A 12,500-nucleotide genomic window follows, 5' to 3' on the forward strand; every position below is an offset into this window, starting at 1 on the left:
TCCCATCCCATCCCCCTCTCTTCTGCATGTGGAGTTAAGGCCATGTTAGGATTTGGTAGACCCCAGTTCATGAATGTGATTGAATGTGACAAGTGAGAATTTAGAATATAGTGAGAGACGAGATTGGGACTGACTGTGTGTGTGGGTGTGTGCGTCTGTGTGGGTGCATGTGTGTGGGTGCTTGTGTGCATGTGTGTGTGTGTGTGCTGGGGTGAGCCTGGGGAAAATGATCCTATTAGTTTAAAAATGCATATATAGTGTATTTTGGATGTAGAATTTTTCCAAACAGCTAATATCCTGTAAGTGTTGTGTAACATACCCACTTACAGTTTCCTGTGCCTTTTCTTTTCAGATTCACTAGTGCTTGATGAGTCTCAGTTGGCTTTCTACGGTTCTAAAGTTAGCTCATTGATTTTCAAGTTTTGACTTTAAGACAAAATTGAGAAACTGTAACCAGAACCAAAAGCTTGTAAATTGGAAAAGAAAGATGTACAGGAAACGGTATGCCTGTGTAACACACCGCTTATATTAGCTATTTGAAAGAATCTCTGTGGGAAAAATGAATTGGATTTTTGAACTAGAAGTAAGTTCAAAGACTGCAATCTGACTATTACACCAGGAAATAATGACCTGTCAATTTCCAAGACTACCTTCCTTATTTAATGTTGCTTAAAATGTTTGCCATTCGGAATCTTACCACTTCTCTCTTTCTCAGTGGCTAAATAAGGAACTCACTCACTTGCTTGTGGTGTGTGTGTGTGTGTGTGTGTGTGTGTGTGTGTGTGTGTGTGTGTGTGTGTGTGTGTGTGTGTGTGTGTGTGTGTGTGTGTGTGTGCATGCGCGCGCACGCATGTGTGTGATTGTGGGTTTTTGTGTGTGCGTGTGTACTGTGTGTGTGTGTTTTTGTGTGGGTGTGGGTTTTAGTGTGTGTGTGTACTGTATGTGTGTGTGTGTGTGTGTGTGTGTATGTGTTTTTTCATTGTGATGTGTGTTAATGAGTGCCTTTAGTGTAATTCAAACCAAACCTGTTTTTAATGACTCATTTTCACAGAAAGCATCAGGAGAGTCATTGATAAACAACCAATCAAGTTTGTACGTGCTGTGAAGCAGGACACCAAGAACGGCAAATCGGAAGACAGGATACTGGTGAGGCCCTCTTACAATCAAACACCATTGTCAGAGTTCTACAGTGTCAATCAATTAAATATGTTGCATGGAAATTGTATTGCATGTTTATACTGTGGGGAGTAATCTACACACACACACACACACACACACATCCTACTTGAGAGAGGTGCAGAGGAGGTTCGACATGTTACTCAGTTAGAACAAAATGTACACCATGGCTTACTGAGATCCCTCAAACCTGTGTGTGTGTGCACGTGTGTGTGCGCGCACGTGTGTGTGTGTGCGCACGTGTGCGTGTGCGTGCGTGTGTGTGTGTGTGTGCGTGTACACGTGTGACGGAGGGTGTGTGGGCAGACTGAGAGAGGTGTCCCAGCAGCTTGTGAGAGCCAAACAAACTGGACACACTGGTGCTTTTGAGACATCGTCAATTAGTCACCCGGGGATCAGTTACTAATGACACACACGCGCGCGCACACACACACACACACACACACACACACACACACACACACACACACACACACACACACACACACACACACACACAGGGGGCGAGATGTGAGCTCATTTCCCGTTCCTGCTGAGAGCTAACCGCCAACGGAGAGTGAAACCCAGGGGAGCGGAGAGCGGAGGAGAAGCCAAACTATTTACTTCAATTTTTGCCACCAAAAACACTTTACCTTATTTCTCTCTCACACACTCTTGCTCTCCTTGTCCTTTTCTCTCCCCCTGTTCCCCTTCTCTCCTCCCTGTGCTTGACTGTCTCATCTCCCTCACCCGTCTCCCGTCTCCCCCCCTCCCCATCCCCGTCTCCCCCCCCCCTCTCTAGCTGTCATTACCCCCCCCCCCCCCCCTCTATTTTTGTCTCCGGCTTCTCTTTGTTTTCTTATCTTCCTCTCCATATCTGTCCATCTCTATTACTCTCCCCGCCACCGCCCCTCCCCCTCCCCCTCCCCTTCCCCCTCCCTGCTCTCTCTCTCTCTCTCTCTCTCTCTCTCTCTCTCCCTCTCCCTCTCCCCTCATCATCTCTCACATGCCCTCCTCTCCTCCTCCATCTTTATCTGAACACATAGCACTGTATCGAACCACTCTGCTCGCTTCTTTATCAGACGCAATTCAATTAGGCCTTACCAGAATGTTACTGTCCAAATGGGTTCTGCGATGAGGCAACTTCTCAAAATACTTTAAAGGGGCCGGCCAAGCATGACGAGGCGTTATACCTGTGTTGTGGATGTGTGAAAGTGTGCATGTGAAGAGAGGTTTGGGTGCACAGTGTAAGGGTCTCGTGTGGTCAGGCTGCTATTGAACGTACAGTCCGTCTCTCTACTCTTTGTTTGTCCCTCCCGCTCGGCCCTCTCCTCCCTCTGGGGTTGTGCTGGTATCCAGCTGTCTGTGTGGGTCTACTGTACCAGCCGTCATGCTGTGCCTCACCGAGACACACACACACACACACACACACACACACACACACACACACACACACACACACACACACACCCTTGCACGCATGGTCAGACACACATACACACACACACACACACACACACACACACACACACACACTTGCACGCATGGTCACACACACAAACACACACATACTCTCACACACACACACACACACACACACACACACACACACACACACACACACACACACATCATGCTCACTGTCATATTGGGTTTCAGACAGACACATGGAATTCTCAGCACGACATCACCACTGAGCCCAAGGCAACATTGTGAAGAGTACCAACATGGCCCAGACCACGTAAACAGGCTTAAACACTGGAACGCACGCAGGCACACACGCACACACACACACACACACACACACACAAACACACAGAGGGCGCACACATTTCTGGAGGCACTCATATGAAGATTTGTGCCAACTCCAAAACAAAACATCTTCAAAGAAAGAGACGATAGCAAAGGGGGAGGGGCAGTGAGTGGGAGGAGAGAAGGGGGAGGGGGTGGGTGGAGGGTCCATGGGGGCATCTTGGGAGAAGGGGGTGATGTGAGGAGGGTAACGGGGAGGGAAGAAGGAGAAAGGGAGACGACAGGATGTGGAATCTGATGTGTTTTGATGCCCCAATTGCTGTCTCTTTTTTTTTTTTTTTTCTCTTGCCCTTCAATTATTTATCCGGATCTGTCGCTGCATTTCACCCTCCATTGGTTCTGAGTCTCCCTCTCTCCGATCCAATAATGGGCCCTATTACTGGGCTGAGATTGCTACAGCGTGACACCCAAACACGCACTCGGATGTCTTCGTCATCTCCCTCCACTTAGATCCCTCCGATTCCCCGCCGCTTCTCCCTCATGAGATTAGTACAGATCTCTGGTCCCTGTAGGATGCTCTCCTCCTCCTCCTCCTCCTCTCCTCCTCCTCCTCCTCCTCCTCCGTGTCTTCTTCTGTGTGTACAAGACGTATCTGTCAAGCGCGGTGTCGGCTCCCCTGTAAAGGGAGAGGGTAGTAGTGATTATATGTCAGCAGAGGAACGAAGATCCTGTTGAAGATCGCTGTTGATCCGTCACCGAACACAACATCCCTGGTAATACTGGTGTCAAGATGTCAGTGTGACGTCTGTCTGTAGAGTAGATAGTGGATGGGGTTGACCTTTGACCTGATGTTGAGCAGGGAAGGCTGGTGGTCACAGTGTGTTTCATACCATTCCTCATTCCCGTTCCGTGCATTACGATGAGCCCATCCTCTGATATCTTAACTCCACTTGCTGTTGAGGTAGAATAGTAGGTAGAATAGTAACCCGTAGTTGTCCCTAAATATGGATGTGTTGGATCTCCTGGTTGATCTGTTGTTGTTGTTGTCTACCAAAAGAGGAATCTGTTATTAGGTCTCAGCCCCATGTGAGAAGTGACTGCTGACCCTCTCCCCGAATTATCTGAGAGCAACTGTTATCTGGAGGGCCTCTGTGACGACTGCAGCCTTTTCATGCTCCCTCTCTCCCCTTTCTCCCCTCTCTCCCCTCTCTCCCCTCTCTCCCCTCTCTCTTTCTCTCTTCTAGGCTCCAAAGGGCATGGTTGCAGTCCCTTTAATTTACAGACTTGCAGCTTTTTATGAGGAAATCTGGAGCAATGCGATGTGTTTTCAAGCCTTGGATCCCCCCCCCCCCCCCTTCCCGGTTTGCTTTGCTTTTCTCTGTCTGTCTCTCTCTCTCTCTCTCTCTCTCTCTCTCAAGCCTTGGATTCCCCCCCCCCTCCCTTCCCCGTTTGCTTTGCTTCTCTCTGTCTGTCTCTCTCTCTCTCTCTCTCTCTCTCTCTCTCTCTCTCTCCTTTTCTCTTTCTGCCTCACTCCCTCTCTTTTTAAAGTCTGCTTTTTGAACAGGACCTGGGGCAACTGTGCTTTCAAACACTCCCACTCTGGGGAGAGATGATGGGAGGGTTGTGTCCTTTTGATGCTGGGTCCACCTGGATGATGTGTGTGTGTGTGTGTGTGTGTGTGTGTGTGCGTGCGTGCGTGCGTGCATGCCTCTGTGTGGATGTGTGTGTTCTTAAAAGCGGCCCTGGGCAGAGCCAGAGATGGGCTGGTCCAGGTACCGGCACTCTCTGGCTTCATCTCCCTGAGGCAGGAGCACTGTGACGTGTCAGCCCAGAGACACACTTTGAATCACAAGTCTTATTTGAAGTGCAGACCCAGGGCTTCAACGGCTTATGATTAATACAAGCCCCCTCCCCTTGCCTCCCCCACCCCTCCTCTTCTCCCACCCTGCCTCCCTTCCTCTCCTCCCACCCTGCCTCCCACCCTGTCTCCCTCCCTGCCTCCACTCCTCTCCTCCCACCCTGCCTCCCACCCTGTCACCCACCCTGCCTCCCTTCCTCTCCTCCCACCCTGCCTCCCCACCCTGCCTCCCCACTGTGCCTCCCACCTGCCTCCCCACTCTGCCTCCCACCCTGCCTCCCCACCCTGCCTCCCCACCCTGCCTTCCCCCCTGCCTCTCCACCCTGCCTGTAAGCCTACGCTTGGCTCCACACAGACAAGCTTGATGCCTCTGCCTCTTTGAACTGGCAAGTCTTGACGCTGTGCCATGGCTGGAAGGGCACCTCTGCCAACCTCATCAGAGCCATCACCCGTCTCTTAAGATTCTCTTCAAGCCAAGGTTCTAATATCGTAGCCTGTCTCAGACAGCCAGGTTAGACGTTCTATATATCTCATCTCTCCCTGGGACTTCTTTTGAGTGTCTGATCTGGTTTTGGCTGAAATCCTCTTTCTGGGTTATTAGGACTCTGATTGGTCAGGTCCGACAACTAGGTTAGTTCTCTTATAGGCTTCTGATGAGAGACCATAGAACAGACAGTAGGGCAGGAAGACACTGGGTTGTCTTCCTCTCTTCAGGGCTCTGATTGGATGGTTGGCTGGCGAGGTGTTGACCGGCTCTGACCTCTGACCTCTGACCTCTGTCTGCGACTCATCAAGGGAGCATTCTGTTCCACGCCTCAGTGATTTAGCCATACATTCCACATTAGAAGGACGTCTATTGTCTACCACTTTAGATTTGGCACAGCGGGAAGCGAGACACATCAAAGTGTCCGCAGATCATCTTTCGGAACACTTTGTGAAGAGTTCCCAGAGAGTTCTACGTTTCATTGTTCAGCTCTTATGTGCTTAAGTTTAACACTGGTCTTGATGGACATGGATTTTCTCATTAGCAGACGCTCACAGAAAAACTGAACAAAACCACTGATTGTTCTCGTGAAATCTCAATAGTTAGTAAATGATACAGCAAGAGGAGGAGAACCCCATGTCAGCTCATGTCGAAACCTCACAGCCAATCAAATCAAAACCCACCAGAAGTTCTGCATTATTGATGTTAGTGTTTGTATGTGCTCATCTTTTGTGTCTGATAACAAAGCCTTTGAGATGCATCCCTCCCTTCTCGCATCCCTCTCTCTCTCTCCCTGAGCCTCTCAGCCATCACATCCCTCTCTTTCTCTCTCTCTCTCTCCTCCACGCCTCTCTGATCATGTTTATATAACTGAGTTTTTAAACTTGTCAGGGAAATCTGACGTGAGGAACATTATCTTTATAATAGGGGTTCTCAGAAGACCTTTTCAAAGGGGGTTTCGTGCACCGTCCTGCCTGCCTGGCCTCTCTCTCCCTCCCTCCCTCCCTCCCTCCTCTCTCTTCTCTAGCTCTGGCATACCTCTGGGTCTTTTCCCTAGGAGCCTGTCCAGGCAGTCTCTTTGGATACAGCTTGATCCGCTAGCTAACTTAACTAAGAATAGCGTGGAGGAGCCTTGAATCTGAGGACTTTATTAAATGGAAAACTGCTGTCTCCATCTCTGCCTCTCTCTCTCTCTCTCTCTCTGTCCATTTCTCTCTTCCTCTCCCTCTCTCTCTCCTCTGCTCGGTGGGGTGCCATTAACGATTCAGCACAGAGAGGCCTTGAGGAATTGAAAGCGACAGAGCAGAAAAAGAATAGAAAACTGTGAGGGAATGAGAAAAGAAGGAGAGACGGGGAGAAGAGAGGGAAGGGTGGGGGGGGGGTCGGCGGGGGCAGACAGGGCACATAGGGAGGTGGATGAGAGATGGAGGGATTAAAAAGAAGAAGAGAGCCTGATGCAATAAGGAATATATTTCCATTGAGATAAAGGAGACGATGGAGGGAAGGTGGAGGGGAGAGGTGAAGAAAGAAAGAACAGACTGAAATTACAGAATGGAATGACACTGGAAGGAGAGAGGGGAAAAGTGTAGAATTGCAGGGGGGGAAGAGAGGGGGATGATAAAGGAAAGGGGGTGTGAGAAAAGGCGTGGATGGAGTCTCCTAATTATGGGGTTTGAATTATAAATGAGATGAATTACTTCTGCAGACGGTGCCTTGAATATATGCAAACTCTATCCTTCTCCAACCACTTTTAAAATGGTAATCCCCTCTTCTGGGTTTGGGTTGACTTTTCAACTCTTTCTTATGCATTTGTGTTTCTCCCATTCTCTCATTCTCCCCCCCTCAACTCCCTGTCTCTGTCATTTAAAACCACGACACGACAATGACTTGCACAGTCTATAGGAAAACAACTGTTTGTTAATGACCATCGTCATCTTTACACGAATGCCCCTAATGAGTTGACTAAATCCCCCAAGTAGCTCATTATCGTTAGCAAGTTACTGTCTGTCTGTCTGTCTGTCTTGAATGAACGGGATGATTTGCCCCCTATAATGGTGTTTGTGCTGTGCTATTGTTGTGATGATTTGCATTTCACATTTCCTCCGGTCTGACAGCACAATTAATCTCCCTACTCTCAGGTTCTGGCGACATGGCGACTTTATCTTTTTGCAGTCAAAGTCCCGACCAAGGTATTTCACAATTTTTGTTGTTTTGGATTTAATAATCTTGATGGTGGTGGTGGTGGTGGTGATATTGATGATGATGATGATGCATGTCTTGGAGACAGAGGAGTTCGCCCTTTGGAGCAGTATGAATAAGAACCAAAGCCTCTTTCAAAGTATTATAGCTCACCTGTGGTATGAATATGATTTCAGGTGGAGGTGACGTTCAACTTTCTGGAGATTCGAGCGATGAACACCTATCCAGAGCATCAGGTCAGTGAAGAAACTGGAAACCTGCAATGAGGTCATAGATAGGGAGCAGGGGAGGCTGGTGGAGGTAGAAATTGGAGGACGGGCTTGTTGTAAAGCATGGAATGGAATTCCTCATTCCATGCATTACAGTGAGCCCGTCCACTGATTTCTGCCTCCACCAGCCTCCACTGATAGGGAGGTTGTTTACACGGATGTTCTGCTTGCTGTTCAGAACGTTGTATGAGTGTTTGGTTTCTGGATAACTGACACTCTAAAAACTGAGTCACCGGCCTCATGCCTATTTGTGTCATCTCTACCCTTGTCAGGTTGTCATAGATACCGACAAGCAGACGTACTCCCTCAAACTGCAGGCACAAGACCACCTTGATCACATGATCACCCACGTGAACTTTGCCCTCTCACGCATCTTCAACAACTCTGTGTATGCGTAAGTGTCACTTGTCGTTTGGATATTTCTGTACTCATAGATCTTACAGCCACTCAGCGTATTGTGCCACAGACTCTGCTGTTTGGCCTTGGTTGGAGGAGAGAGAGAGCCTTCCTGCAGAGGGGGAACTTCATCAGGATAGACTCGGCACTGGGTATCGACCTATGTGAGGCTAGTCGCCACAGTACATCATCTTCTCCGTTTGATCGGATCAAACGATCATTTCTAGAGCAGGAACGTTTAATAGAGATTAGGGGAGGCTGATGGTGGAGGTAGAAATCGGAGGACGGGCTCATTGTAAAGCATGGAATGGAATTCCTCATTCCATGCATGACAATGAGCCCGTCCTCCGATTTCTACCTCCACCAGCCTCCCCTGTTGTAGAGTCACAATAGTGCACAGCTGGAGAGTATTTAGTTAAATTTGGAGTTAAATAGTTCACAGATGGTGCTGATGCGAGCCAGTATTGAGTTACAGATAAAATGGGAATGATGATGATGATGATGATGATGAAGAAGAGAAAGAATAAGGGCTACTGGAGCAAAGGATGGAGTTAAGGTTAGAGATTGAGCCATGGTGATGATTGATGGATTAGGGTCAGGGCTGCGTTCAGCAATGGCTGCCTCTGGTCTATAACTGGATTAAGGATAACCTACTGTGAATTGAATTATACTGCTGCACATCATACAGATTTGATACCATTCCATTTGATCTATTATCACACGCTTTCTGACGTCTGTCTTCTTCTTTCTCTATCTGTGCTCTCTATGTCTTTTTCTCTCTCTCTCTCTCTTTTTCTTTTTCAGTCCCACCATCTGTCGAGCAGAGGGGGATGTCTCTGATGGAGGACACAAATTCTCACCAAACTCGGAATCTTCTGTAGATACTCAGAAGACCTGCGGTGAGAGACATGGGCCGTGTCTGAATGCACTATCCAAGATTAGAACCTTTTTGAAGTATACGAAATGTACCAAAATTGACTACTGTATGTATAAAATGCCTGGATGTCACACTAGATTTGGGGTTTTCTATGTAGTATGAATTGGCTGCATACTATTCAGGAAGTCCTTGGGATTTAAGGAGCCACAACTGAAAGGAGCAGGTAAAGGAGGCAGACAGAAATTGAAAGCGAAATTGAACCAATTATCATGAACCACATGGTTGAGTTCCATGAACATAAGTTCCATAAGTTACAGATGACGACTTCTCAGTATGGATAAGATGTACAGAAGTATGTGTCACTTACTGCATACATTTTTACCAAACACTTTGACCTAAATAGTATGTAGTATGGTTAGTAGGCAGTATATACTTTTAGTAATCAATAGACAGTATGAGCATTCAGACACGGCAATTCAAACACGGCAATTACTTTGCTACACAGCTAGCCAGCCATCCAGACAGCCAGCCAGCCAGCCAGCCAGCCAGCCATCCAGACACTCACTCACTCACTCACTCACTCACTCACTCACTCACTTCACATGAGAATTTCATCTTTAAGTGGGTCAACAACACAAAAGTTTGTGCTCTCTCTCCTGTACGACTATCTGATCAGTAATCCTGTTAATCTCAGACACAAGCTCTTTCATGCTCTCCTCTTTCATCTCACCTCAATATTTACTATTCCTCTCTTCCCTCTTGCTCTCTTTTCTCTTTCATCTCGTGCCCTCTCCCTCTCTCCTCTCCTCCGGTCCTTCCCCTCTCTCTCTTTCTGTCTATCTATCTCTCTCTCCTCTCCTCCGCCCCCCCGTTCTCTCTCTCTCTCTCTCTCTCTCTCTCTCTCTCTCAGGCGGTTTCTCTGAGACCTATGCAGCTCTGTGTGACTATAATGGCATTGGCTGCAAAGAGGAAGTGCAGTGGGTAAGAGTACCATGTACTATCTAACCACACGCCCATCAAACCTGCCCCCTATACCTCAGGACTCCAACAATGGAGTTACGTACATAACAGGAGTCTTCTAGCCTGATAGCAGCGAACTGTCTACCTATCGTATCTACCAGATCTCTAATTCATCACCCTGTTCTTTTCTTTCTCTCCACTCCCGCTCCTCCCTTTCCTTTAGGATGTGGATACCATCTATCACTCCCAGGACAACCGGGAGTTTAACCTGCTGGACTTCAGCCACCTAGACAGCAGGTAGAGACCCTGATGATGATGATGATGCTGTACACTTCTGTTAAGATGGTGACCCCCTCTCTCTCCTGTTGTCCTCTTCATCCTCCTACTTTAAGGGAAGAATTTGAACTACACTAAAGCTACTCTTGAGAAAAATATAGTTTATCAAACTAAAGCTACTTTGAAAAAGTAGTTCTCTACATTGAAATGACTTCATCCAGTTTCTGAAAGATACTCAGTATGACAGAAACTGAAAGGCTCTGAAATAACTGACAAAGATAAAACAGGTGAAGTGGAGCAAAGTGGGGAGACAGGGAGCAGTCAGGGAATAAACAGTTGGGATATTTGAAGTTCAAGGTCCTGGAATAATATTTTATTTTCTATTTCTGGGGGTGGAGGTGAAGTGAGTAGTGACAGTAGTTCACTAGACTGCTACATGGCAAAAAAAGTAGTCTACTCTACCCCTACTGTACTCTACCTCTACCCTCTACTCTAACCCTACTTGGCCTCTTTCTATCTCTCTCTCTCCTCTCAGCTTATCTGATGTTTCAGGTCCTTTTATGCTGGTCTATCTGACTGGCTGTCTGAGTGTGGACAGGGTTAAGATGAAGTGATGGATTGTCATGGGCTCAGTATAAGGAGTTTCCAGGGACTATTTACCTGTCTAAGATGCCGGTTGCTCTAGTAAGGGGAATGATATGTGATAACCTCTACCGTGCTTTGGTTCTCCCTCTCTCCCTCCATCCCTCCACCCTCCCTCTCTCCTCCCTGCTCTCCCTGAGTCCCTGCATGTCTGACACTCTGCCAGGAGGTATTTGTGGTGCATCACTCTCATCCGTGTCCTTTCAGATTTCCCCCTCGATCCCTTTCCATTCTGCCGTCTGCAGTTACAGCCAAGCTGCTCTTTCTGCTGACTGCTGTCCTGTTCTCTTTCATTTCATTCTATATGGGTGAAAGAGGACACCCCTCTATCTATCTGCTGTCTCTCTGGTCCTGGATAGAATAACACAGGGGGTTAACATGACGGACATGCTTGGGAGCGCTTTAGCTCACCGTGGTGTGTGGTGTGTGGTGTGTGGTGGTGTGGTATGGTGTGTGTTGTGTGTGTGTGTGTGTTGTGTGTGTGTGTGTGTGTGTTGTGTGTGTGTGTGTTGTGTGTGTGTGTTGTGTGTGTGTGTGAGCTAGCAGACTATCATGCTCTAGTGCCCATACACGGTAATGGGACTCGTGCTCAACTACTGTGTATACACACACACACACACACACACACACACACACACACACTCTGCACTGCAGTCATAATGCAGTGTCTTCAAGGGGGCCTTTTTTTCTGTTTGACTTTCTTTCTGTTAAGTTTTAGTCAGGTGGTTGTCGGATCAATAGTCTTTGTTTCTAGACCTTGAAACCCCCGTATGGATTGGAGATTCTTTTAGGGATTGACCAGAATTGTTAATTCAGAAATGTCATGCCAACAATTCAGGGTGCGATGGTGTTTCGCGCACACACACACACACGCACACGCACACGCACACACGCACGCACACACACACACACACACACACACACACACACACACACACACACACACACACACACACACACACACACACACACACACACACACACACACAGAAAGCCTTTGGCCAGAGTGAAGCCCTCTTCATAATGGCATGTGAAATGAGAACACAGCCCTCAGCCATGCTACACTAGGCACTAATGCTCTACTGCAATGGTGGAGGGTGTTCCCCTGTTAAAGCTGTATCTCTCTCTCTCTCTCTCTCACCCTCACTCTACACGCACACACTCTCTCTCTCTCTCTCTCTCTCTCTCTCTCTCTCTCTCTCTCTTTCGACACAGAGTGCGTGTTGTGAAGGATCAAACTATGTTAACCGAACCAGGATCAAAACCTGGCTCAGTGGTACCTCACACTGAGTAATCCGTGCCCCCTCTCCTTCCCTCTCTCCAACCTCACAACCTTCCCTCTCTCCTGCCCCCTCTCCTGCCCTCTCACCAACCTCATCTTCCCCCTCTCCTGCCCCCTCTCCTGCCCCCTCTCCTGCCCTCTCTCCAACCTCACAATCTTCCCCCTCTCCTGCCCCCTCTCCTGTCCTCTCTCCTTCCCTCTCTCCTGTCCTCTCTCCTGCTCTCTCTCCTGCTCTCTCTCCTGTCCTCTCTCCTGGCCCCTCTCCTGCTCTCTCTCCTGGTCCCTCTCCTCCCCTCTCTCCTGTCCTCTCTCCTGGCCCCTCTCCTCCCCTCTCTCCTCCATCTCTCCTG

General features: G+C 48.2%; 1 protein-coding gene across 1 annotated transcript in view; it reads left to right on the forward strand.

The window, feature by feature from the left end:
* The window catches only part of carmil3 (capping protein regulator and myosin 1 linker 3), a 34,951-nt gene that overhangs the window by 1,179 nt on the left and 21,272 nt on the right, over positions 1–12,500 (forward strand). Inside the window, exons 2-8 of the mRNA XM_083690427.1 lie at positions 1,052–1,146; positions 7,388–7,438; positions 7,625–7,684; positions 7,990–8,111; positions 8,918–9,012; positions 9,901–9,971; positions 10,174–10,247. Of these exons, the coding sequence (XP_083546553.1) occupies positions 1,052–1,146; positions 7,388–7,438; positions 7,625–7,684; positions 7,990–8,111; positions 8,918–9,012; positions 9,901–9,971; positions 10,174–10,247 (568 nt within the window). The remainder of the gene's footprint in view (positions 1–1,051; positions 1,147–7,387; positions 7,439–7,624; positions 7,685–7,989; positions 8,112–8,917; positions 9,013–9,900; positions 9,972–10,173; positions 10,248–12,500) is intronic.

This window comes from Argentina silus (genome assembly GCF_951799395.1).
Source record: "Argentina silus genome assembly, chromosome: 18".
In the NCBI taxonomy this organism is placed as follows: domain Eukaryota; kingdom Metazoa; phylum Chordata; class Actinopteri; order Argentiniformes; family Argentinidae; genus Argentina; species Argentina silus.